The 24,852-nt window shown below is 51.8% G+C and overlaps 3 protein-coding genes across 3 annotated transcripts; 1 reads left to right on the top strand and 2 right to left on the bottom strand.

The window, feature by feature from the left end:
* Window positions 1-4,851: 4,851 nt before the first annotated feature.
* On the top strand, window positions 4,852-5,885 carry LOC136787640 (olfactory receptor 14C36-like). The gene has a single exon (XM_066984952.1). It carries the CDS (start codon window positions 4,956-4,958, stop codon window positions 5,883-5,885), a length of 930 nt encoding a protein of 309 aa, XP_066841053.1. The 5' UTR covers window positions 4,852-4,955.
* Window positions 5,886-11,746: 5,861 nt separating this feature from the next.
* LOC136787639 (olfactory receptor 14J1-like) lies at window positions 11,747-12,298 on the bottom strand (the record flags this gene model as incomplete). Its single annotated transcript, XM_066984951.1, has 1 exon — window positions 11,747-12,298. A coding segment is annotated over one exon (552 nt), but the record flags the coding sequence as incomplete, so codon positions are not given.
* A 10,840-nt stretch (window positions 12,299-23,138) lies between these two features.
* LOC136787638 (olfactory receptor 14C36-like) lies at window positions 23,139-24,145 on the bottom strand. The gene has a single exon (XM_066984950.1). The coding sequence runs from the start codon at window positions 24,069-24,071 to the stop codon at window positions 23,139-23,141; it is 933 nt and encodes a 310-aa protein (XP_066841051.1). The 5' UTR covers window positions 24,072-24,145.
* Between the last annotated feature and the right edge of the window lie 707 nt (window positions 24,146-24,852).

The following is a 24,852-nucleotide window of genomic DNA, read 5'->3' as shown; positions in this document are numbered from 1 at the left end:
CAATTACTTCCAACATGGCTAATTCCCTCAGGTACCGGATACCCCTCTCCATGTTGGTCCACTTTCCTGGTTGTCATACAAGATCTTTCTTGAAGGAATACCTTTCGTTCAAGCATGACAGGATTAAGTTCCTTGTGTCCTTTTGCAATGGCTTTGTCAATCAAAATCCGGCTGTTTGGCTTCCCTGCCCTCTAATTCCAGGCTATTGGCCCTCTTCTCCCAGCACTGGAGCAGCCAGGTGACAATGTGCTCACCAAGATGATGGCTGAAATCTTTTCCCATATCTCCTAGATAACACTGGGATAGGGACCAGTTGGTTTCTGATGCTTATATGATCTCTTCTTCTTTGTCCTCCTGCTTCCATGATGGCCCAACTTTGAAGAAACCTGCCTTATCTTCTCCCTCCTTTCTTGACTGGGTAGGAGTTTCTTCACTTTCTAAAGAAAAACTGGCTTCCACACCCATTGTTTTCTCTTTCATAAAGAGGCAACCAATAGTGGCACAGTCTGGTTCTCTGGCCCAGCCATGGAGCCCATTGCAGGGGCTGGAGTGGCTGCAGGGCCCATCACAGGAGTTGTTCTGGCTGCAGGGCCTTTCAGAGGAGTTGTTCTGGCTGCAGGGCCTATCGCAGGTTTGGGAGTGGCTCTAGAGCCTGTCACAGGGGTCGATTAAACTTTGGGTGCACCTCAGGAGCTGGAGTGCCTGCAATGCTTGGTGCAATGTTTGGAGTGGCTTTGGACAGGCTATATGCCTGTCCTGGAGGAGAAGGGGGAGGTGCAGGAGAAAGGGAGAGGGAAGAAGTGGTGAAAAGCATCCCCCACTGTCCATACCAGTTCCACCCACCATCATCACCCACCCTGCATAGATTTACTCCCTGAGGAGAGAAGGCAAAGAGTATAAAAGAGTGTAATTCTAAATAATTTCTAAGAAATGAAGAGATGATTCCTGAGGTATTGAGGGGGCAATAATTTTATCCTATCATAAGTCAGTGCTGTCCAATACAGCAAAAAAGTACCTTAAACCAGCCCCCAGAATTGATGAACAGCCTGACATGGAAGACAGACAGTTAGCAATGTGCTATACAACACAATTCTGAAAACAAGCACAACAGACCCCAGATCAAAAAGATCGACATTGTGATCAGCAACTGTTAAACAGATCTAATGCTTAGAACAACTCACTTTTAAAACGCTCTGGTCAGATCTGTCATCTCAACCTTTGTGCTCCACACTAGGCACCAAGAAGACTTGCTGTGGTTTGACCACAATAACAAACAGCATTTGTTATTATTATATATTATTATTCTTAATATATTATTATCAATAATATATTATTATTAATTTATTAATATAATAATATATTATTATTATATATTATATTACAATATATTATTATTAATTTATTATTATTATTATTATTGACACAAATAGACTAAGGAAATGGTATTTTTGTGAGCATATCAAAAGACAGAAAAGATGGCTGGTGGTGATCAGTTGGAAAGTGTTAGATCTGAGCATGACAGACATGGTATGGAATAAGCGGTGAATATTGTCCTAGTTTTTGCTGTGATAGAGTTAATTTTTCTTCCTAGTAGCTGGTATGGTGCTGTGTTTCATATTTACAGAATTACAGAACAGTTTGGGTATGAAAGGACCTTAAAGATCGCATCATTCCAACTCCCCTGCCATGGGCAGAGACACCTTCCACTAGACCAGGTTGCTCAAAGCCCCATCCAACCTGGCCTTGAACACTTTCACAGATGGGGCATCCACAACTTCTCTGGGCAGCCTGTTCCTCCCCACCCTCTGAGTAAAGAACTTCTTTCTAATGTCTAATCTGAATCTACCCTCTTTCAGTTTAAACCATTACCCCTAGTCCTATCACTGCTCTCTTTGATGAAGAGTCCCTCCCCAGCTTTCCTGTAGGCCCCTTTAGGTACTGGAAGGCCGCTGTAAGGTCTCCCCGGAGCCTCCTCTTCTCCGGGCTGAACAACCCCAACTCCTTCAGCCTGTCTTCATAGGAGAGGTGCTCCAGCCCATTGATCATCTTCGTGGCCCTCCTCTGGACTCATTCTAATAGATCTGTGTCCTTACACAGGGGGCCCCAGAGCTGAACTTGGGGTTTGGCCACACCAGGTCTGAGTTACAGAGGGACAATCATATCCCTCATCCTGCTGAACGTATTTCTGGTACAAGCCAGGATGCTGTTGGCCTTCTTGGCTACCTGAGCACACTGCTGGCTCATACTCGGCCATCTATCTACCACTATCCCCAGGGACCTTATCACCAGGCAGCTGTCCAGCTTCTCCTCTCCCTGTATGGTTGGGGTTGTTGTTCCCCAAGAGCAGGACCCAGCACTTGGCCTTGTTGAACCTCAGAGAGTTGACCTCAGCCCATGGGTGCAGCCTATCCAGATCCCTCTGCAGAGCCCTCCTACCCTCGAGCAGATCAACACTCTTTCTGAACTTGGTGTCACCTGCAAACATACTGAGGGTGCACTCGATCCCCTCATCCAGATCACTGTTAAAGATATTGAAGAGAACTGGCCCCACTACTGGGCCCTGGGGGACACCACTAGTGACTGGCCTCCAGTTGCCTTTGGCCCCATTCACCACAATGCTTTGGACTTGGAGACTCAGCCACTTTTTAACCCAATGAAGTCTACGTCCATCCAGGCCTTGAGTTTCTCTGGGAGAATGCTTTGGGAAGTGGTTTCAAAAACCTTATTGAAGCCTAGGTAGCCAACATCCAAAGCCTTTCCCTTGTCCACTGAGCACATCACCTTGTCATAGATTGAGATCTGACTTGTCAAGCAGGGCCTGCTTTGGTAAACTCATGCTGACTGGGCCTGATCACCTGGTTGTCCTGGAAGTGTTGCGTGATGGTACTCAAGATAATCTGCTCCATGAGTTTACCTGGCAAAGAGATCACACTGACAGGCCTGTACTTCCCGGGATCATCACAATCAGGGTGAGCCACCTGCCTGCAGCCATTAACAGCTGACAGAATGGAGCAACTGTCCAGGGGAACCTGGAGAAACTGCAGGATTTTGCCTACAGAAACCTCTTGACAGTTACCAGGAGAAGAGCCCAGGCCTACACCAGAGGAAGAGGAACCCCACACATCAGGGCAGACTGGGACAAGCTGAGAGAGCAGTGCCCAGGAGGAGGAGGGCCTGGGCACCACGAGGGATGCCATACGAGCAGTGGTGCTGCTCCCCAGGAACCAGGCCAGCTTCCTACAGAGCTGCCTTATGAGGAGCATGGCCACCAAGAAGATCTGAGTTATCAGACTCAGCCAGATCCGGTGTGACACCACACAGACAAGGGTCTAGAGCCAGCAGGAAAAGAGGTACAGGTCTGGGAGTCCCTAGGACAGCCTGGTGTGGAGAGGATCAAGAGCTGTAGCAAGGCTGAGAGTCCCAACAGGACCCAGGGCTTTGTGTCCATGGCTCTGGCTGTTGTCTCTGCCACTGAGGCCTAGGAGGAGACAGCTTCTCGGTAAAGCACCAGGGCCTCATTGCCTCCTCGCCCCTACCCATGAACCAGGCAGGGCTCGTACCATTCTCCTGCACTTGGCCATGCATATCCCCATCTCCTCCTGCCCCAGGAAGAGCCCTGAGAAGTGTGTGAAGGGAAAAGATCTCCCTTCCCAGGGGCTGGGGTCAAGGCCTGGCCCTCGTGCTTGTTGAAACACATCCAGGTTTTCCTACACATCAGGGTCACCTTCACAGTGCCTTTGTCTCCTTGTCCTCCCTGCGTCCAATGCTCTGCTCTAACGAGCTCCAAGGGAGGCTGTGTCAGTGCTGGCCCTCAGGGGGACACTGCAGGAAACTTGCCTCTGACTTGGACTTGTTGAGAGATGTCTTCAATTGTCTCTCAGTGCCTGAGGTTCGTGGGCTCCTCCCCAAAGCCCCCCGAGGGGGGATTGCAATGCCTTGGGCTGGGCGTCTGGTGCTGAGCTAGGCCGGGCTCGTGGGACAGAGAGAGCTCGTGGCAAGAGGACCCTGGTGCAGAGAGACAGCTGTGCCCAGGAGCAGCTCCTGTGCACGGCGCAGCAGGGCAGGGGGCTCTGACCGCAGACACCCAGGCAGAAAGGGATTCCAGGCAGCCTGCAGGGTGCGGGAGGAGGAGAGCTCAGTGCAGGAGAAACCTTCACAGCCCTGCCCATGGTAAGTCTCTGGCTGCAGGACAGTGCAGGGGAGGTTCCTCGAAGGGGCTCCTGGGTCCGGGATGTCTCTGCCTGGCCTGGAGCTGCCAGGATGTCTCTCGCGGCTTCTGCAGTGTGAAGGAGAAAGTGCTGCAGGGCAGCCTTGGGCAGAGAAAGGGGAAGGCAGGGGCTGCCTGCAAAAAGAAGGCACTTTCTGCAGTCTGTGCCTGTTTTTCCTGCTCTGATTCTGGGGCAGGCTCTGTTTTGAGTGGTTGGATTTGCACAGGTGACTGAGCTTCCACTGCCTTGAACTGAGACCTAAGCAGGTTACTGACGAACCTCAGAATATCCCCTCCCTTCTCTCTACTTAGAGACTGTACCAGGGTTTTTCTGTGCTGTTCTTTAGGACCTGCAGACAAGGATATGTAATTTTTTAGCACAACTTCTGAATGCAGCCATCCCACACCTGAGTGCTGCAAGCAGCCAGCAGCTGCGCACCAGGGGATGGACAGAGCAGCCCTCCTGGACGTGACCTCTGGCTGAGGTTTGCCGCCACAGCAACAACATTTACCACTGCAGTGGACCAGGGGTGGCGCATTGGGGGCTGATGGGCAGAGGTGGCTGCTAAGTACGGGACACTCAGCAAGCACAAAGCAGGGCTACAACCAGGGAGAGACACAAAGGTAACCCTGAAAGAAAGACAATGTGAAGGCTTTAACGAGAAAAGAAACGAGTATTGCTCAGGGAAAATTCCCCTAACAGTCTGTATTTTTTCTTCTTTGCAGTGCCCTTGATGAAGGGCAGCAAATGCCCAACAGCAGCTCTGTGAGCGAGTTCCTCCTGCTGGCATTCGCAGACACGCGGGAGCTGCAGCTCCTGCACTTCGCGCTCTTCCTGGGCATCTACCTGGCTGCCCTCCTGGGCAACGGCCTCATCCTCACCGCCGTAGCCTGCGACCACCGCCTCCACACCCCCATGGACTTCTTCCTCCTCAACCTCGCCCTCCTCGACCTGGGCTGCATCTCCACCACTCTCCCCAAAGCCATGGCCAATGCCCTCTGGGACACCAGGGCCATCTCCTATCAGGGATGTGCTGCCCAGGTCTTTTTCTTTCTCTTCTTCATATCAGCAGAATATTATACACTTACTGTCATGTCCTACGACCGCTACGTTGCCATCTGCAAGCCCCTGCACTACGGGAGCCTCGTGGGCAACAGAGCTTGTGCCCAGATGGCAGCAGCTGCCTGGGGCAGTGGCTTTCTCAATGCTGTCCTGCACACGGCCACTACCTTTTCCCTGCCCCTCTGCCAAGGTAATGAACTTGATCAGTTCTTCTGTGAGGTTCCTCAAATCCTCAAGCTCTCCTGCTCAGAGTCATTCCTCAGGGAGGTTGGGCTTGTTGTAGTTAGTGTCTTAGCCTTTGGTTGCTTTGTTTTCATTGTGGTGTCCTATGTGCAGATCCTCAGGGCTGTGCTGAGGATCCCCTCTGAGCAGGGCCGGCACAAAGCCTTTTCCACGTGCCTCCCTCACCTGGCCGTGGTCTCCCTCTTTATCAGTAGTGGCATGTTTGCCTACCTGAAGCCCCCCTCCATCTCCTCCCCATCCCTGGACCTGGTTGTGGCAGTTCTGTACTCGGTGGTTCCTGCTGCCATGAATCCCCTCATCTACAGCATGAGAAACAAGGAGCTCAAGGATGCATTGAGGACACTCTTTGGATACATGCTTCTTCATCATTAATAATGGGCGCAAAGTCCTAACAGAATACTTTTTTTTTTTTTCTCTTTTTTTCTGAATAAGTGTTAAAACAGTCTTACTTTACTTTTAAACTACTTTCTGAACCTTGTGATTTTCATTCAGAAATGATATACTTAGTATCCTGTGTGTTTATCATTGTATTTTAGTTTTGAACCAAGTATCTCATGTACTTATGGAAGTGGGTTTCCCCTTTAGATAAAGACAAAACAGAGTCGAGCAGAAATTAATTGGTCTCAGCTTCCATCCCTTCCCATCTTTTCTGGAGCTGTGGGAGCAGCCCCAGCACACAGGAGGGGCTCAGGGCCCAGAGCCCAGCTGCCACAGGGAGGAGCAGCCCCGCTGGCCCTCGCGGCTGCCCCTCACTGCCCGCTGGGCTCTGCCTCTCTGCTGCCTTCGGGTCGGGGCTGCTGCTTCCCTGGAGCCATGGCCATGGCCAGCAGCAGGACGTGGCCTTTCCACTGCTGCTCTCTTCTGGCTTCCTCATTGTCCTTCTTGTATTTGGGTAAGCCCTGAGATCTCATGTATGTTGGTGACAGTCCTCTTATCTCTACATTGGCATCTCTTCAATATCTCTGCATGCCTCTTGCAAACCTGGTTTCAGGAATAAACCCAAGGAGCTGCTTCCTGAACAGACCTCTTGCGTTTCTGGGCCTCACAATGGATCAGAACCCCAGAGTGATCAGTGAAGGACCAAGGGCTGGACCGGGAGCTGCCTTCTTTCTTGCCTATGGCCCAGAAAACAGTACCTGGCCTTGACTGGCCTGGGACTCTCCCAGTGGTGCTGGGTCTGATGGCAAATGACATCCTGGTGAGGAATCTGGAGGTGCTCTGTGCCTGGGCCAGGCCTCTTGTGCTGGCCTGGGGAGCGGGGCTGGCCCTGCGGGGCACAGGCACTCTGTGCTGGGGATGTCCCAGGCAGGAGAGCAGGGCTCCTGCAGCTTCACGGCCCTCCATCTCCTGGGCCGTGGCTGGCCCCAGCGCGGGGGCTGCTGGGGAGGCCCAGAGCCGCCTTTGTGCCAGCAGCTGCGGTGCCTTGCGAGGGGCTGGGGCTGTGCTAGCCGTGCCCAGAGCCCTGCAGCAGGCTGCGGTGGGCACTGGCCTGGGGCCAGCCCAGCCTGGGCTGCTGGGCTGGGGAGAGGTCCGGGAGGTGGGGAGAGGTGGGCAGGGGCTGGGCTGGGCTGGGCAGTGCCCGGCAGAGGGCAGCAGCAGCGTCAGGGAGCGGTGGCAGCATGCAGGGGAGGGCTCCCAGCAGGGCTTGGTGCTGCAGAGCCAGGGCTGGGGAAGGGAGCCCCGAGCTGCAGGGGCAGGGGACACGAGGCCGCTCGGGGCCCTTGCTGGCCTGGGCAGAGCAGGAAGGGGGCCCAGGGCATTCGTCCCCTCACCGCAGCCTGCCACAACCTGCACGGCGCTCATGGAGCATCCAGGGACAGGCTCTGCCCCGTGGAGCGCAGGGAGAGGGCAAAGCCTCTCTGAAGAAGAGGCTGAAAGTGAAAAAGGTCCCTCCGCTGCCCCGTGGTGTGACAGGGTCAGGGTGGGACAGCTTACCTTTATTTGATGTAGTTCTTTTGTAATTTGCATTGGTGATGGCACAAAAAGACAGCTCCTTCACCAGTGATGTACATCCTTCTTCATGTTGGGACACAACTCAACGTCCTTCACTCTGCTTTATCTCACAGATGAACTGGATTAGGTCTCCTTGATTACTCTGAGGCACAGTGCAGTGCTTTTTGCCTTCTGACACTCCAGCACAATATGTGTGACTTTCCCTTACACTGCGTATTGATCTGACGGGTCATTTCACATTTTTCTCTTTCATATCCCTAGTTGGAAGGGGATGAATTCCCAAAGTGGGGCAAGCTGATGGGTTCCTTCTCAGCCATTTGAAGTGTCCTGCTCTTGAGTCTTTCAGCCTCAGTTTTCCACAGATGACCTAGGATGGTAAATGGATGTTTAGGTGTCTCCTAGGAAGGAGGGAGAGTGACTTGGGATCCCAAAAGCCATTTCAAATTTAGGTCTATCCCAAGAAACGGCTGAAGAAGGAATTTGCCTTGAAGGGGTTTCCTGTGCTGGGCTGGGCTGCAGTTACAGGGACAATGACCACAGCGGGCAGTGGAGGTGCCCGGGAAACATCACCTGTCTCCACCTTATCCACCAACAGTCTCTGGCCTCCTGCAGGTCCTTTCAGACTGCTTCCATTCCAGGGAATTACTGTAAATGCACCAGAGCCTCTGGAGGCCTAATGATTTCATTGAAAGCATAACCAGGAAATGGGGTTTCAAGGAAATATTTCAAATGTCAGTAAACTACTCTGAAGACCTTGGCACTGGTTGCTTATGGTCAGACAGCAAAGCTCTGCTTCAGTACCCAGTATTTTCTTCAGTACCTAAGTCATAAAGCAACGACTCATTCCCTCCATTGACTCAATCCCTTCCGTAAACTGTCGCACAGTGTAGTTTCTCTCATGAAGAAATAGGCATTTTCCGGATGTATTTTCATCACAGAAAAAGAAAAACTGGTGTTCACCTGTACTTGCATTGTCATCGCTTTGTCTATCATGGTGTGCTCCCTCATCTTCCAGGTACATCCACCTGTCTTGATTAAACAGTCCATGTTGAATGTCCCCTTTCCAGCTGCGTGTCTGGACCTATGCACTTCCCATGGTTCTCCTGGCTTGCCCTCCCCTTCCTCCTGGATCACTCAGACTGCCCTCACCAACCCAGGTGCTGCTTTGAGCTTCAGGGAGTTGAAGCTTGCCCATCTATCTGCAGTCTGTCTAATTGTGTCCTTAGAAAGCTCATCATCATTTATCATTGAATTAATATCATATGGATTAGTTCTAATCTTAACTAATAATTTCCGGTCTATCAGTATAGAAGAGTTCTTGTACAGTCATTCTTTTGGGAACATAAACCTCACAGGAGGCATACAGGATGAGGAGCTTGCTTTGCTTTTGGAAGATTGCTGCATGTTTTCCTGTTGTTTGGTTTGAAATAAGGAGAAACCCTTCTGCGCCTGTGTGCATCCAAGTCTCTAAGGCAAGCAGGAGGGAGCTGGTGCAAAGGAGCTTTAACATCCAGCTGCAGACTTCTGGGCCGAAGTCTGGTGGAAGGAGAAGTGATGCAAGCGCCAAAGAGAGAAATGTCAGGGCTGTGGTGGTGAGGAGCAAGGTTCTCCATGCAGTGTCAGACCTCAAGAGTCTGCTTTTCCTCCCTATGCAGGTCTCCAAAGGAGACACCCTGGATCAATATCAGTTAGAGAATAATGCTCCAAACTGAAATTCAACTAAACGCATCCTTTAAGATGAGAAAAGATTTTTTTCAGGTGCTTCTCAAAATCTTCCTCCTTAACCACACCATGAAAGCTCTCCAATTAGCTGAACAAGTCTTGAAGACTTGAAGAAAATTATGGGAGAGATATGTCTGCTTAGGACATTCTGCATTTTAATGAGTTCCATGGTGTATTTTGGTGCTCAGTCTATGAAGCTCAGGTACTGAGAGGAGAATGATGTAACCGCTTGAGAAGGTAAAGTCAGAAGGAAAAGTTGAAGTGACTTGGAGTATTAATGGGCCCCACTGAGGGCTGTTACTATCAAAGCCTCCCCAGGGACCTGTTAGGGCAGATAATTGGAGGCCATGATTGCAGCCAGGCAAAGCGCTGTGCTGAGAAAAGTCTTGGTTGGTTTTGGTGAAGCAGAAGGGCCAAGGCCTGACCCCAGCCACTAGGAGGGGAGATCCTGCACCCCCACGTCTGGCTCAGGGCTCTTCTTGGGGTCTGTATGATGTGGAGGGCAGTGTGATGCCACGAGAAGAACTTCATTAGGACACCTCCCCACCCCTGCACAGGGTATCAAGGAAGCAGTGAGGCCCCATTGCAATGACTATGTCTCGTCTCCTCAGAAGCTCTAGCCAAAGGGACAAAAACGTCAGGGCTGTTGGGGCCTTCCATTCCTGCCAGCACCCTCTGCCTTCTCCTCTGCAGGCTTTCCTATGCTGTTCCACACTTTGCCCTATTTCCTTGAAGTCTGCAGACACCCATCTCTGTCCACCACCTTGCTCTCATCCCGGCATTTCAATCATCTCACCCATGTCTCTTCAACCTTATTCAGCTGTTCCTTGACACACAAAGCCATGGTGTGATCACAGACACTCTTTGGGTGACCTTTGTCACCACAGCAAGACCCTTAGAGGGACATTTCTTCCTCCTTGTGGCCAGTGCCACCCTTCCAAGGTGCACCTTGTGGCAGTTTTTTCTCTCCTGCTCTTTTCTACTACCAAAGAAAGCTCCATCAGGGTGGAAACCACTCCTGAAGTAGGCATCCCAACCCATCAGGCTCCTTGCGGCCTGTCAGCCAAGCAGACAGAAGTCACCTCAGCAGCATCTCCCAAGCCCTGGGCCTGCTGCTGGCCTTGCAGCTTCTTGGCTAGACACAGCCAAGCCTTGTGCCTCCTGCTGTCCAGTCCTGGACTCAAGCAGAAGGGACAGGACAAGCCCTCTGCGGGCCTTCTTTGTGTCTGGGTCCTCCTGGGGATGGAGGCAGAGGGGATCCCACAGGCAGCATGCCAAGCAGGGGCCTTCTGCTGGCCTAGCAGGGCCACTGGCAGATGGCAGCCCCAAAGTGCACATCCCAGGGAGAAGCCAAGGCTGACCTGCCACCTCCAGACACAAGGGACCTCACAGTCCCTTTGCGTGACACGTTCCTGCTGCTGCCCTATCAGCTACAGAGACAGAAGTGACCTCCCAGTCACTGCCCCAGTCCCATTCCTCCTGCTGGGGCAGGACATCCTGAGGCAGAGCTCACCTCTCTAGTCTCTTTGGGACTAGGGCTCACTTTTCTGGGTTAGAAATTTAGCAAATGTGGTGGTCGGCTTAGGGTATCACGTCTCTGGTTAGGTTATGGGCAAGCTTTGTGGAATAGTTTTTTGTTCCACATCTGCCTAAAGTCTAGGTTTAATAGAGGATTTTAATGCTAGTGTTGAAGGTAGGGATTAGTGTGAGCGCAAGAGGAAAGACAAGGGAATGGGCTATGGGCTGAGTTTTGCTTCATGGTATACTTTGAGTTAAAGCATTAGACTAGTGGATTCCTGTCAGGGTGTTGGAGTAGCATTTAGGTTTAGGGATTTAGGTTACTCTTTAAAATTGGGTAACGGCCTTACATCAATGTTTCAATTCAGTGTTAAAGCAGCATCAACATTACCTGAAGCCTCTTACCTCTACAAAATCATTGCAGAGGTTCGCTCACCCTTCCCCCTCCGTCTCTACGATGGGTGAGAGAATTAGAAAGAAATGAAAACTTGTGGGTTGAGATAAATAGAAAGGGTTTATTAGGACAGAAAATAAAGGATGATAATGATAATAATAATAATAATAATAATAGTAATAATGTGTACAAACAGGTGATGCACAATGCAATTGCTCGCCACCCGCTGACCGACGCCCAGCCTATCCCCGAGCAGCCGGCCCCCCCATCCCCGGCCAGCCACCCCTACATATTCTTTAGCATGACGTCAGATGATATGGAATACCCCTGTGGCCAGTTGGGGTCAGCTGTCCTGGGTCTGTCCCCTCCCAGCTCCTGCTGCACCCCCAGCCTGCCCGCTGGCAGGACAGAGCGAGAAGCTGAACAGTCCTTGGCTTGGTGTAAGCACTGCTCTGCAACAATTAAAACATCAGTGTGATATCAACATTATTTTCATCCTAAATCCCAAACACAGCACCCTACCAGCTACTAGGAGGAAAATTAACTCTGTCCTAACTGAAACCAGGAAAAATGCTACGCCTAAAGGTCACAACTTGCCTGAGATTAACTTGAGTTAAACTAGAAAAGAGAGATAGACAGTTCCTTACTAAGTAAATACTACAACTAGAATCAGTTTCTTCAGTGTGGCTTTCAGCTCCTGGTTCCTCATGCTGTAGATGAGGGGGTTCACTGCTGGAGGCACCACCGAGTACAATAATGCAAACACCAGGTCCAAGGATGGGGAGGAGATGGAGGGGGGCTTCAGGTAGCCAAACATGGCAGTGCTGACAAACAGGGAGACCACGGCCAGGTGAGGGAGGCACGTGGAAAAGGCTTTGTGCCGGCCCTGCTCAGAGGGCATCCTCAGCACGGCCCTCAAGATCTGCACATAGGACACCACAATGAAAAGAAAACAGCCAAATGCTAAACATGCACTAACCACCAGAAGTCTAACTTCCTTTAGGTAGTCTGAACCTGAGCAGGAGAGCTTGAGGATCTGGGGGATTTCACAGAAGAACTGCTCCACAGCATTGCATTGGCAGAGGGGCAGGGAAAAGGTAGTGGCCGTGTGCAGGACAGCATTGAGAAAGCCACTGCCCCAGGCAGCTGCTGCCATCTGGGCACAAGCTCTGCTGCCCACGAGGCTCCCGTAGTGCAGGGGCTTGCAGATGGCAACGTAGCGGTCGTAAGACATGATGGTGAGAACATAAAATTCTGCTGATACAAAGAAGAGAAAGAAAAAGACCTGTGCAGCACACCCTTGATAGGAGATGGCCCTGGTGTCCCAGAGGGCATTGGCCATGGCTTTGGGGAGAGTGGTGGAGATGCAGCCCAGGTCGAGGAGGGCGAGGTTGAGGAGGAAGAAGTACATGGGGGTGTGGAGGCGGTGGTCGCAGGCTACAGCGGTGAGGATGAGGCCGTTGCCCAGGAGGGCAGCCAGGTAGATGCCCAGGAAGAGCCCAAAGTGCAGGAGCTGCAGCTCCCGCGTGTCTGCGAATGCCAGCAGGAGGAACTCGCTCACAGAGCTGCTGTTGGGCATTTGCTGTCTTTGGACACAGCTTTCTGTTGGAGAAAGAAGGCAGAACAATGTTAGAAGAGGCTTCCCTGAGGAAAACCTATTGTCAGCTTTGGAGTACTCCCCAGGCTGAGCCTCTATCTCTGCAGGAGAAGCTTTCTGCAACTCTCCTGCTTTAGCTGCAGCGGGTGCTGGCTGAGAGTGGCACTGGGAGCAGGGGCTGCTGTGGGCTCCAGAGGAGTCCTTCCTGCTGTGCAGCAAGAGGGAAGCAGGAACATGGGGGAAAATCAACTCCATTCGACTTGTCTGTTGTTGCAAACAACTCATCTGAACGCAGACCTGAGCTGTTCATTTTGCTTCATTTTATCTCAGTAGCCCCCGTAATGCTTAGGATAGGTATTGGATGGTTGAATGCCCTCACATTTCCTGTACACTCCTGCTGATATTTTATGGGAGTGTCCATTATGAAGACCGAGAAGAGCCCTTCTGTCCACCAGTCCTGTTCTCAGCTGCCTTGTGTCACCCCTCTCTGAGCTGCACTGTCATCCCATTCAGGTGTTTCCCGAAGAAGGAACAGGAGAATGCTGCTGAGGAAGAAGGGCCACAGCAAGCCAGATGGAGCTTGGGAGCTTCTCTTCTTTCCATGGCTGCACGAGCTCCAGGGCAGCTGGCAGAGAGCCCGGCCTGGCCAGGCAGGGCAGGGTGTTCTGGGCTGACCAGGGGCACCTGGCTTCGGGCGCTCCGAGGGGCTTCTGCCAGACTTCCTCACCTCGCAGTGCCATCCAGCAGGACTCCCAAAGCCTACTGCATTGCCCACTGCCCTCCCAGCAACAAGACCCAGCAGGAGACCCTTCCAGGACGTGCAGCCGCATGGCCCTGCAGCCAGAGACGTACCTTGTCAAGGGCTGTGCAGATTTCTCCTGCAGGCAGCTCTCAGCATCCTCCCACTGCCAAGTGCCTCCAAGCCCTCTCTCCTTCTCTCCTCTCCCCGTGCCAGCTGCGGTCAGAGCCCCCAGCCCTGCTGCGCTGTGCACAGGAGCTGCTCCTGGGCACGGCTGTCTCTCTGCACCAGGGCCCTCTTGCCACGAGCTCTCTCTGTCCCAGGAGCCCGGCCCAGCTCAGCACCAGACGCCCAGCCCAAGGCATTGGAATCCTCCCTCGGCGGGCTTTGCTGAGGAGCCCACGAACCTCAGGCACTGAGAGACAATTGAAGACATCTCTCAACAAGTCCAAGTCAGAGGCAAGTTTCCTGCAGTGTCCCCCTGAGGGCCAGCACTGACACAGCCTCCCTTGGAGCTCGTTAGAGCAGAGCATTGGAGGCAGTGAGGACAAGGAGACAAAGGCAATGTGAAGGTGACACTGATGTGTAGGAAAAATGGATGTGTGTCACCAAGCACAAGGGTCAGGCCTTGACCCCTAGCCCCTGGGAGATCCTTTCCCTTCCCACACTGCTCAGGGCTTTTCCTGGGGCAGGAGGAGATGGGGATGTGCATGGCCAAGTGCAGGAGAATGGTACGAGCCCTGCGTGGTTCATGGGTGGGGGCGAGGAGGCAATAAGGCCCTGGTGCTTTACCGATAAGCTGTCTCCTCGTAGGCCTCAGTGGCAGAGACAACAGCCAGAGCCATGGACACAAAGCCCTGGGTCATGTTGGGACTTTCAGCCTTGTCACATCCCTTGCTCCTCTCCACACCAGGCTGTCCTAGGGACTCCCAGACCTGCACATCTTTTCCTGCTGGCTCTAGACCCTTACCTGTGTGGTGTCTCAGCGGATCTGAGCTGAGTCTGATAACTCAGATCTTCTTGGTGGCCATGCTCCTCGTAAGGCAGCTCTGTAGGAAGCTGGCCTGGTTCCTGGGGAGCAGCACCACTGCTCGTATGCCATAACTCATGGGGGATGTTCACGAGTCTATGGAGCTAGATGGGATCCCCCTCTTGGTACTGAGGGAGCTGGCAGAAGTGCTCACCAAGCCGCTTTCCATCATTTCTCAGCAGTCCTGGCTACCAGAGGTGTTCCCAGTCAACTGGTGACAAGGAAATATGATGCCCACCTACAAAATAGCTGGAAGGAGGATCTGGGGAACTACAGGCCTGTCAGTCTGACCAGTGACGGGGAAGTTCATGGAGCACATTATCTTGAGTACCATCATGCAACACTTAGAAGACAACCAGGTGATCAGGCGCAGTCAGCAGGGCTTTATCAAACTCGGGTCCTACTTGAGATGTCCAAACTCCTTCTGTGACAAAGTGATGCACTCAGTGGATGACGTAATGGCCGTGGATGTGGTTTGGGCTGGACTCATGGGCCAAGGCCAAATCTATGAAGTTCAACAAGGCCAAGTGCTGGGTCCTGCTTTTGGAGAACTTCAACCCCCTGAAATGCTGGGGGAAGGGTGTCTGGACAGCTGCCCAGAAGAAAAGGACTTGGGGGTATTGGTGGACAGTTGGCTGAATAGGAGCCAGCAGGGTGCTCAGGTGGTCAAGAAGGCCAACAGCATCCGGGCTTGTACCAGGAATGGTGTGGTCAGCAGGAGTAGGGAAGTGATTGTGCCTCTCTGCCCGGCCCTGGTGAGGCCACATGTCAGGTACTGTGTTTAGCTGTGGGGCCCCCAGCATAAGAAGGACATGGATCTATTCAAATGAATCCAGAGGAGGGCCACGAGGATGATCAAGGGGCTGGAACACCTCTCCTCTGAAGACAGGCTGTGGGATTTGGTGTTGTTCAGCCTAGAGAAAAGAAGGCTCTGGGGAGACCTTATGGCGGCCTTCTAATACCTAAAGGGGGCTGTAGGAAAGCTGGGGAGGGACTCTTCATCAACTAGCGTAGTGATAGGACTAGGGGAAATGGTTTTACATTGAAAGAGGGTAGGTTTAGATTAGATATTAGGCAGAAGTTCTTTACTCAGAGGGTGGTGAGGCACTGGAACAGGCTGCCCAGAGATGTTGTGGATCCCCCCTCACTGGAAGTTTTGAAGGCCAGCTTGGATGGGGCTTTCAGCAAGATGGTCTAGTGGAAGGTGTCTCTGCCCACGGCAGAGGGCTTGGAATTTTAGGATCTTTAAGGTCCTTTCCTACCCAAACTACTCTGTGATTCGCTGATTCTGTAAATCCAAAACACAGCACCACACCAGCTCCTAGGAAGAAAAATCAAGTCTATCCCAGCTAAAACTCGGACTATATCCACCCCTTACTCCATACCATTGTTCTTATGTCATACTCAGGTCTGACACTTTCTAAATAACTATCACCACTTTTCCTCTCTTTTGATATACACACAGAGATATCTTGCCCTTAGTCTATTTGTGTCCTGGTTTTGGTTAGGATTCAGTTAATTTTCATCCTAGTATCATAGAATCGTAGAATTGCTTGGGTTGGAAGGGACCTTACAGATCATCTAAGTGAACTCCCCCCAGATTCCACAAACAAGATCAGGTTGGCCAAGGCCTCATCCAGCCTGGCCTTGAACACCTCCAGGGATGGGGCATCCACAACTTCTCTGGGCAACCTGTTCCAGTACCTCACTACCCTTACAGGGAAGATTTTCCTCCTAATGTCTGGTCTAAATCTCCTCTCTTTTAGTTTAGACCGCATCCTCCTGTCATTATCTACCCGAGTAAAGAGTCCTTCTCCAGTTTTCTTAAAAGACCCCTTTAAGGACTGAAAAGCTGCAAGGAGGTCTCCCTGGAGCCTTCTCTTCTCCAGGCTGAACAAACCTAACTCCTTCAGCCTGTCTTCACAGGCGAGGTGCTCCAGCCCTCTGATCATTTTTGTAGCCCTCCTCTAGATTTGCTGTAAGAGGTCCACATCTTTCTTGTGCTGGTGGCCCCAAACCTGGACACAGTACTCCAGGTGAGGCCTCACAAGGGCAGAGCAGAGGGGGACAATCACCTGCCTCCACCTGCTGGCACTCCTTTCTTGATGCAGCCTAGGATGCAGTTGGCCTTCTGGGCTAGAAGCGCTCACTGCTCGCTCATGTTGAGCATTTCATCTAGCAGAACCCCCAAGTCCTTCTCTGCAGGGCTGCTCTCAATGAGTTCTTCTCCCAGCCTATCCCCAAGTCTGGGATTTCCCCGGCCCAGGTGCAGCACCTTGCACTTGGACCTGTTGACCCTCCTTAGGTTAACATGGGCCCAAATTTCAAGCTTGTCCAGGACCCTTTGGATGGCATCCCTTCCTCTGTTGCATCCACTACACCTCTCAGCTGGTGTCATCTGCACACTTGCTGAGGATGCACTTGATCCCACTGCCCCTATCATTGATAAAGATATTAAACAGTACCGGTCCCAGGATAGAACCCTGAGGGACACCACTCATCACCAGCCTCCACTTGGACATAGAGCCATAGACCATCTCTCTCTGGGTGTGACCTTCAAGCCAAATCCTTATCCACTCAATGGTCCACCCATCAAATGCGTATCTCTCCATTGTGGAGACCAGGATGTCATGGCAGACTGTGACAACACAATTCCAAGTAGCTAACCAGATAACAGTTGGTCTTCCCTGTTGTCTAATGTGGTCGCTTTATTGTAGAAAGCCATCAGATTGGGCCAACAGGATTTACCCTTTGGTGAAGCCATGCTGGCTGCCTCAGATCACTTCTTTGTCTTGCATGTTCCTTGACATCGATTTGAGGAGGATCTTTTCCATGATATTGCCAGGCACAGATATGAGGCTCAACGTTCTGTAGTTTCCTGGGTCCTCCTTTCTACCCTGAATCAAAAGGGGAGTGATGTTTCCCTTTTCCCAGTCACCAGGGACTTCACCCGACTGCCAGGACTCTTCAAATATGATGGAGAGAGGCTTGGCAACTACATCAGACAATTCCCTAAGGACCCTGGGGTGCAAGTCATCAGGCTCCATAGACTTGTACTTGTTGAGTTTCATCAGGTGGTCTCGAACCTGCTCTTCACTTACACCAGGTGGGACTTTGCCCCCCAGCCTCCATCTCTGGGTTCAGGGAAATGAAATACTTGGGAAGCCTGACTGGCAGGGAAGACTGAGGAGAAGACGTTGCTGAGTCCCTCAGCCTTCTCCATGTCTGTCATTACCAGTTCACCCTTCTCATCCATCAGAAGGGGAACACTCTCCTTGGCCTTTCTTTTCTGAGCAAAGCATCTACAGAATTTCTTCCGGTTAATCTTTGCATCCTTTGGCAAGCTTAGTTCCATCCATGCCTTGGTTTTCCTTATCCCATCCCTGCACATCCGAAACAAAACCATGCGTGAGGGCCTGGAAAAAGGAACCCTGGACCATAGAAGCCATTCTGGAAACAAAATTTGTTGGTAGGAAGCGCAGTTTTGTGAAGGTGCAGAGCTGATGGGCACATTGTGCAGGATGCTTCTAAAGACCTTGTGCCCTTTTCCCTTCTGCCTACAATGCCACTTCTGTCTCAAGACTAGAGTAGCCAACAGAGGTGAGACAGATACTCTGGGATCAAGAATGTCATCAGAAAGCTGATCCCAATAAGATATGGGGAGGTCAGGAGCAGCCTGGACAAGAGAGATGTGAGATTTTGGGGTGGGAAGCAGAGCTTGGCCAGCAGAAACTTATGATTTCATAGAGGTAAGAGGGTTCGTGTAATGTAGATGCTGTGGTAACACTGACATAAAACAGTCACGTATGGCCCTTACCTTACTTGAACCAGGAATTTTAATCCCTCAACCGAAGTGCTACTCCAACACTCTGAAAGGAATCCATTTTCTCTCTTGTTCACCCTGATCCCTTTTCTTAACACTAACATTAAAATGCTCTACTTAACACTAGACTCCTTGGTAGACCTAAAAAACCCTAAACCATAGAGCTTGTCCATACCTTAGCCACAGACCTGACACCACAAGCAGAACACCAAACACTCCGACTAAAACTTTGCTTCATCTCTAACCCAGAAAGTGAAAAACAAGTACCGAGGGGGCTCCAGAGAGGTCAGCTCTGCCTCAGGATCTCCTGCCCCAGCAGGAGGAATGGGACTGGGGCAGTGACTGGGAGGTCACTTCTGTCTCTGCAGCTGATAGGGCAGCAGCAGGAACGTGTCACGCAAAGGGACTGTGAGGTCACTTCTGTCTGGAGGTGGTAGGTCACCCTTAGCTTCTCCCTGGGATGTGCACTTTGGGGCTGACTTCTGCCAGGGGCCCTGCTAGGCCAGCAGAAGGCCCCTGCTTGGCATGCTGCCTGTGGGATCCCCTCTGCCTCCATCCCCAGGAGGACCCAGACAGAAAGAAGGCCCGCAGAGGGGCTGTCCTGTCCCTTCTGCTTGAGTCCAGGACTGCACAGCAGGAGGCACAAGGCTTGGCTGTGTCTAGCCAAGAGGCTGCAAGGCCAGCAGCAGGCCCAGGGCTTGGAAGATGCTGGTGAGGTGACTTCTGTCTGTTTGGCTGACAGGCCACAAGGAGCCTGATGGGTTGGGATGGCTGCTTCAGGAGTGGTTTCCACCCCGATGGAGTTTTCTTTGGTAGTAGGAAAGAGCAGGAGAGAGAAACTGCCACAAAGTGCACCTTGGAAGGGTGTCACTGGCCACGAGGAGGAAGAAATATCCCTCAAAGAGTAATGCTGTGGTGCCAGAGGTCACCGAAAGATTAGACCCTAGCTTTGTGTTTCAAGGAACAGCTGAGGGTTGACGAGACATGGGTGAGATTATGGAAATGCCGGGATGAGAGCAAGGCGGTGAACAGAGATGGGTGTCTGCAGACTTCACGGAAATAGGGCAAAGCGTGGGACAGCATAGGAAAGCCTGCAGAGGAGAAGGCAGAGAGTGCTGGCAGGAATGGGAAGGCCCCAATAGCCCTGACCTTTTTGTCCCTTTGGCTAGAGCTTCTGAGGAGACGAGATATAGTCATTGCAATGGGGCCTCACTGCTTCCTTGATACCCTGGGCAGGGGTGGGGAGGTGTCCTAATGAAGTTCTTCTCGTGGCATCACACTGCCCACCACATCATACAGACCCCAAGAAGTGCCCTGAGCCAGACGAGGGGGTGCAGGATCTCCCCTCCCAGTGGCTGGGGTCAGGCCTTGGCCCTTCTGCTGCACCAAAACCAACCAAGACTTTTCTCAGCACAGCGCTTTGCCTGTCTGCAATCATGGCCTCCAAAGATCTGCCCTAACAAGTCCCTGGGGAGGCTTTGTTAGTGACAGCCCTCAGTGGGACCCATTAATACTCCAAGTCACTTCAACTTTTCCTTCTGACTTTACCTTCTCAAGCGGTTACATCATTCTCCTTCATAGACTGAGCACCAAAATACACCATGGATCTCATTAAAATGCAGAACGTCCTTAGCAGCCATATCTCTCCCATAATTTTCTTCACGTCTTCAAGACTTGTAGAGCTAATTGGAGAGCTTTCATGGTGTAGTTAAGGAGGAAGATTTCAAAGAGCATCTAATAGAAATCTTTCCTCATTTTAAAGGCTGAATTTTGTTGCATTTCAGTTTGGAGCATCATTTTCCTAAAGATAGTGGTCTAAGGTTACTCCTTCGAAGCCCTGCTTAGGTAGGAAGAGTAGGGTTTTTTCTATTAAAAAACAAACAAACAAACAAACAAAAAAAAAACCAACACAGGAAATCATGTTGCAATTTTAAAAAAAAAAAAAAAAGAACAAAGTTCAAGTTCTTCATTTTGTTGCCTCCAGTGACGTTTACCTTCCCAAAAGGATGATGGTACTTGATGTATTTTACACTGATTAATAGAAAATTTAAAATCATAGTGTTAGTATTAATCCATATCTTACTAATTCAATGATAAATGATGAGTTTCTTGCTAAGGAAACCATTAGACAGACTGCTGAGAGATGGGCGAGCTGGAACTCACTGAAACTCAAAGCAGCAACTGGGTTGGTGAGGGCGGTCTGAATGATCAAAAAGTAAGGGGAGGGCAAAGCAGGAGAACCATGGGAAGTGCATGGGTCCAGACAGGCAGCTGGAAAGGTGGCATTCAGCGGGGTCTTTGTAATGAAGACGGCTTTTGAGCCTGGAAGATGAGGGAGCACACCATGATAGACAAAGCAATGACAATGCAAGTACAGGTGAACATCAATATTTCTCCTCCTGTAATGAATACACATCCTGAAAATTAACATTTCATCATGATAGAAATTATCATTCACGTGAGACATTTAATGGAAGGGGTTGAATCATTTGAGCTGAAAAGTAGTTGCCTTATTAGTTAAGTACTAAAAAAATTACTGGGTATTCAGGCAGAGCTTTGCTGTCTGACCATAAGCATAACCAGGGAAAACCTCCTGTGGCCCAGTTGTGTTTGAGGCACTTCCCTGGACCAGCAGATGTCAGAAAAGACCTGCAGGAGACCGGAGCCCCTTGGGAAAATCAGGTGGAGCCAGGTGGAGTTCCCAGGGTACCTCCACTGCCAGCAGTGGTCTTTGTCCCTGTAACTGCAGCCCAGCCCAGCACAGGAAACCCCTTCAAAGACAAACCCCTTCTTCAGTGGGTTCCTGGGATTGACCTAGATTTGAAATGGCCTTTGGAAACCTGAGATACTTTCCCTTATTCGTACCTAATCATCCAATCATCACCTAAACATCCATTTACCGTCCTGGGTCATCTTTAGCAAACTCAGGATGAAAAACTCAAGTATAGCATGCTTCAAATGGCTGAGGCAGAATCCATCAGCTTGCCCCACTTTGGGGAATCATCCCCTTACAACTAGGGATATCAAAGTGAAAAATGTGAAATGACCCGTCAGGTCAATGCGCAGAGTAAGGGAAAGTCACACATATTGTGCTGGAGTGTCAGAAGGCAAAAAGCACTGCACTGTGCCTCAGAGTAATCAAGGAGACCTAATCCAGTTCATCTGTGAGATAAAGCAGAGTGAAGGACGTTGTGTCCTAACATGAAGAAGGATGTACATCACTGGTGAAGGAGCTGTCTTTTTGTGCCATCACCAATGCAAATTACAAAAGAACTACATCAAATAAAGGTAAGCTGTCCCACCCTGGCCCTGTCACACCACGGGGCAGCGGAGGGACCTTTTTCAGTTTCAGCCTCTTCTTCAGAGAGGCTTTGCCCTCTCCCTGCGCACCACGGGGCAGAGCCTGGCCCTGGACTCTCCACAACCACCGTGCAGGTCGTGGCAGGCTGCGGTGAGGGGACGAATGCCCTGGGCCCCCTTCCTGCTCTGCCCAGGCCAGCAAGGGCCCCGAGCGGCCTCGTGTCCCCTGCCCCTGCAGCTCGGGGCTCCCTTCCCCAGCCCTGGCTCTGCAGCACCAAGCCCTGCTGGGAGCCCTCCCCTGCATGCTGCCACCGCTCCCTGACGCTGCTGGTGCCCTCTGCCGGGCACTGCCCAGCCCAGCCCAGCCCCTGCCCACCTCTCCCCACCTCCCGGACCTCTCCCCAGCCCAGCAGCCCAGGCTGGGCTGGCCCCAGGCCAGTGCCCACCGCAGGCTGCTGCAGGGCTCTGGGCACGGCCAGCACAGCCCCAGCCCCTCGCAAGGCACCGCAGCTGCTGGCACAAAGGCGGCTCTGGGCCTCCCCAGCAGCCCCCGTGCTGCTGCCAGCCCTGGCTCAGGAGATGGAGGGCCGTGAAGCTGCAGGAGCCCTGCTCTCCTGCCTGGGACATCCCCAGCACAGAGTGCCTGTGCCCCGCAGGGCCAGCCCCGCTCCCCAGGCCAGCACAAGAGGCCTGGCCCAGGCACAGAGCAGCTCCAGATTCCTCTCCAGGATGTCATTTGCCATCAGACCCAGCACCATTGGGAGAGTCCCAGGCCAGTCAAGGCCAGTTACTGTTTTCTGGGCCATAGGCAAGAAAGAAGGCAGCTCCCGGTCCAGCCCTTGGTCCTTCACTGATCACTCTGGGGTTCTGATCCATTGTGAGGCCCAGAAACGCAAGAGGTCTGTTCAGGAAGCAGCTCCTTGGGTGTATTCCTGAAACCAGCTTTGCAAGAGGCGTGCAGAGACATTGGAGAGATGCCAATGTAGAGATAAGAGGACTGTCACCAACATACATGAGATCTCAGGGCTTATCCAAATACAAGAAGCACAATGTGGAAGCCAGAAGAGAGCAGCAGTGGAAAGGCCACGTCCTGCTGCTGGCCATGGCCATGGCTCCAGGGAAGCAGCAGCCCCGACCCGAAGGCAGCAGAGAGGCAGAGCCCAGCGGGCAGTGAGGGGCAGCCGCGAGGGCCAGCGGGGCTGCTCCTCCCTGTGGCAGCTGGGCTCTGGGCCCTGAGCCCCTCCTGCATGCTGGGGCTGCTCCCCCAGCTCCACAAAAGATGGGAAGGGATGGAAGCTGAGACCAGTGAATTTCTGCTCGACTCTTTTTTGTCTTTATCTAAACGGGAATCCCACTTCCACAAGTACATGAGATACTTGGTTCAAAACTAAAATACAATGATAAACACATAGGATACTAAGTAGATCATTTCTGAATGAAAATCACAAGGTTCAGAAAATAGTATAAAAGTGAAGTAAGAGTGTTCTAACACTGATTCAGATTAAAAAAAAATAAAATAAATTGTCCTGTTAGGACATTGCGCCCATTATTAATGATGAAGAAGCATGTATCCAAAGAGTTTCCTCAATGCATCCTTGAGCTCCTTGTTTCTCATGCTGTAGATGAGGGGATTCATGGCAGCAGGAACCACAGAGTACAGAACTGCCACAACCAGGTCCAGGGATGGGGAGGAGATGGAGGGGGGCTTCAGGTAGGCAAACATGCCAGTACTGACAAACAGGGAGACCACGGCCAGGTGAGGGAGGCACGTGGAAAAGGCTTTGTGCCGGCCCTGCTCAGAGGGCATCGTCAGCACAGATCTGAGGATCTGCACATAGGACAGCACAATGAAAACAAAACAACCAAATGCTAAACAGACACTAACTACAATAAGCCCAACCTCCCTGAGGAATGACTCTGAGCAGGAGAGCTTGAGGATCTGAGGAAGCTCACAGAAGAACTGATCAAGCTCATTACCTTGGCAGAGGGGCAGGGAAAATGTAGTGGCCGTGTGCAGGACAGCATTGAGAAAGCCACTGCCCCAGGCAGCTGCTGCCATCTGGGCACAAGCTCTGCTGCCCACGAGGCTCCCGTAGTGCAGGGGCTTGCAGATGGCAACGTAGCGGTCATAGGCCATGATGGTGAGAACATAAAATTCTGCTGTAATCAAGAAGGCAAAGAAAAAGACCTGTGCAGCACATCCTTGATAGGAGATGGCCCTGGTGTCCCAGAGGGAATTGGCCATGGCTTTGGGGAGAGTGGTGGAGATGCAGCCCAGGTTGAGGAGGGCGAGGTTGAGGAGGAAGAAGTCCATGGGGGTGTGGAGGCGGTGGTCGCAGGCTACGGCGGTGAGGATGAGGCCGTTGCCCAGGAGGGCAGCCACGTAGATGCCCAGGAAGAGCCCGAAGTGCAGGAGCTGCAGCTCGCGCGTGTCTGCGAATGCCAGCAGGAGGAACTCGCTCACAGAGCTGCTGTTGGCCATTTCCTGACTTTGGACACAGCTGTCTGTTGGAGAAGATAAGGCAGAAAAAAGTTAGAACAGACTTATCTGAGGAAAACCTGTTGCAACTGTTAGAGCACTCTCATCCCAAGCCTCTCTCTTTGCAGGAGAACCTTCCTGTAGCTCTCCTGCTTGAGCTGGTGCAGGTGCTGGCTGAGAGTGGCACTGGGAGCAGGGGCTGCTGTGGGCTCCAGAGGAGTCCTTCCTGCTGTGCAGCAGGAGGGAAGCAGGAACTTGGGGGAAACTCAACTCCATTCGACTCGTCGGTTCTTGCAAACAAGTCATCTGAACGCAGAGCTGAGCTGTAGGGATTTTGTTTGCTTTATTTTATCCCAGTAGCCCCTGTAATGCTTAGGATAGGTATTGGATGGTTCAATGTCCTCACATTTCCTGGACACTGCTGCTGATATTTTATGGGAGTGTCCATTAGTGAAGACCAAGAAGAGCACTTCTGTCCACCAGTCCTGTTCTCAGCTGCCTTGTGTCACCCCTCTCTGAGCTGCACTGTCATCCCATTCAGGTGTTTCCCTGAGAAGAAACAAGAGTATGCTGCTGAGGCAGAAGGGCAACAGCAAGCCAGATGGAGCTTGGGAGCTTCTCTTCTTTCCATGGCTGCACGAGCTCCAGGGCAGATGGCTCCAGGCCAGCCAGGGCAGGGTGTTCTGGTCTGACCGGGGGCACCTGGCTTAGGCCACTCCGAGGGGCTTCTGCCAGACTTCCTCACCTCGCAGTGCTATCCAGCAGGACTCCCAAAGCCTACTGC

The sequence above is a fragment of the Anser cygnoides genome, chromosome 30, assembly GCF_040182565.1.
Source record: "Anser cygnoides isolate HZ-2024a breed goose chromosome 30, Taihu_goose_T2T_genome, whole genome shotgun sequence".
In the NCBI taxonomy this organism is placed as follows: domain Eukaryota; kingdom Metazoa; phylum Chordata; class Aves; order Anseriformes; family Anatidae; genus Anser; species Anser cygnoides.
The sequence above is the reverse complement of the archived record's forward strand: the minus strand, read 5'-3'. Positions and strand labels throughout refer to the sequence as shown.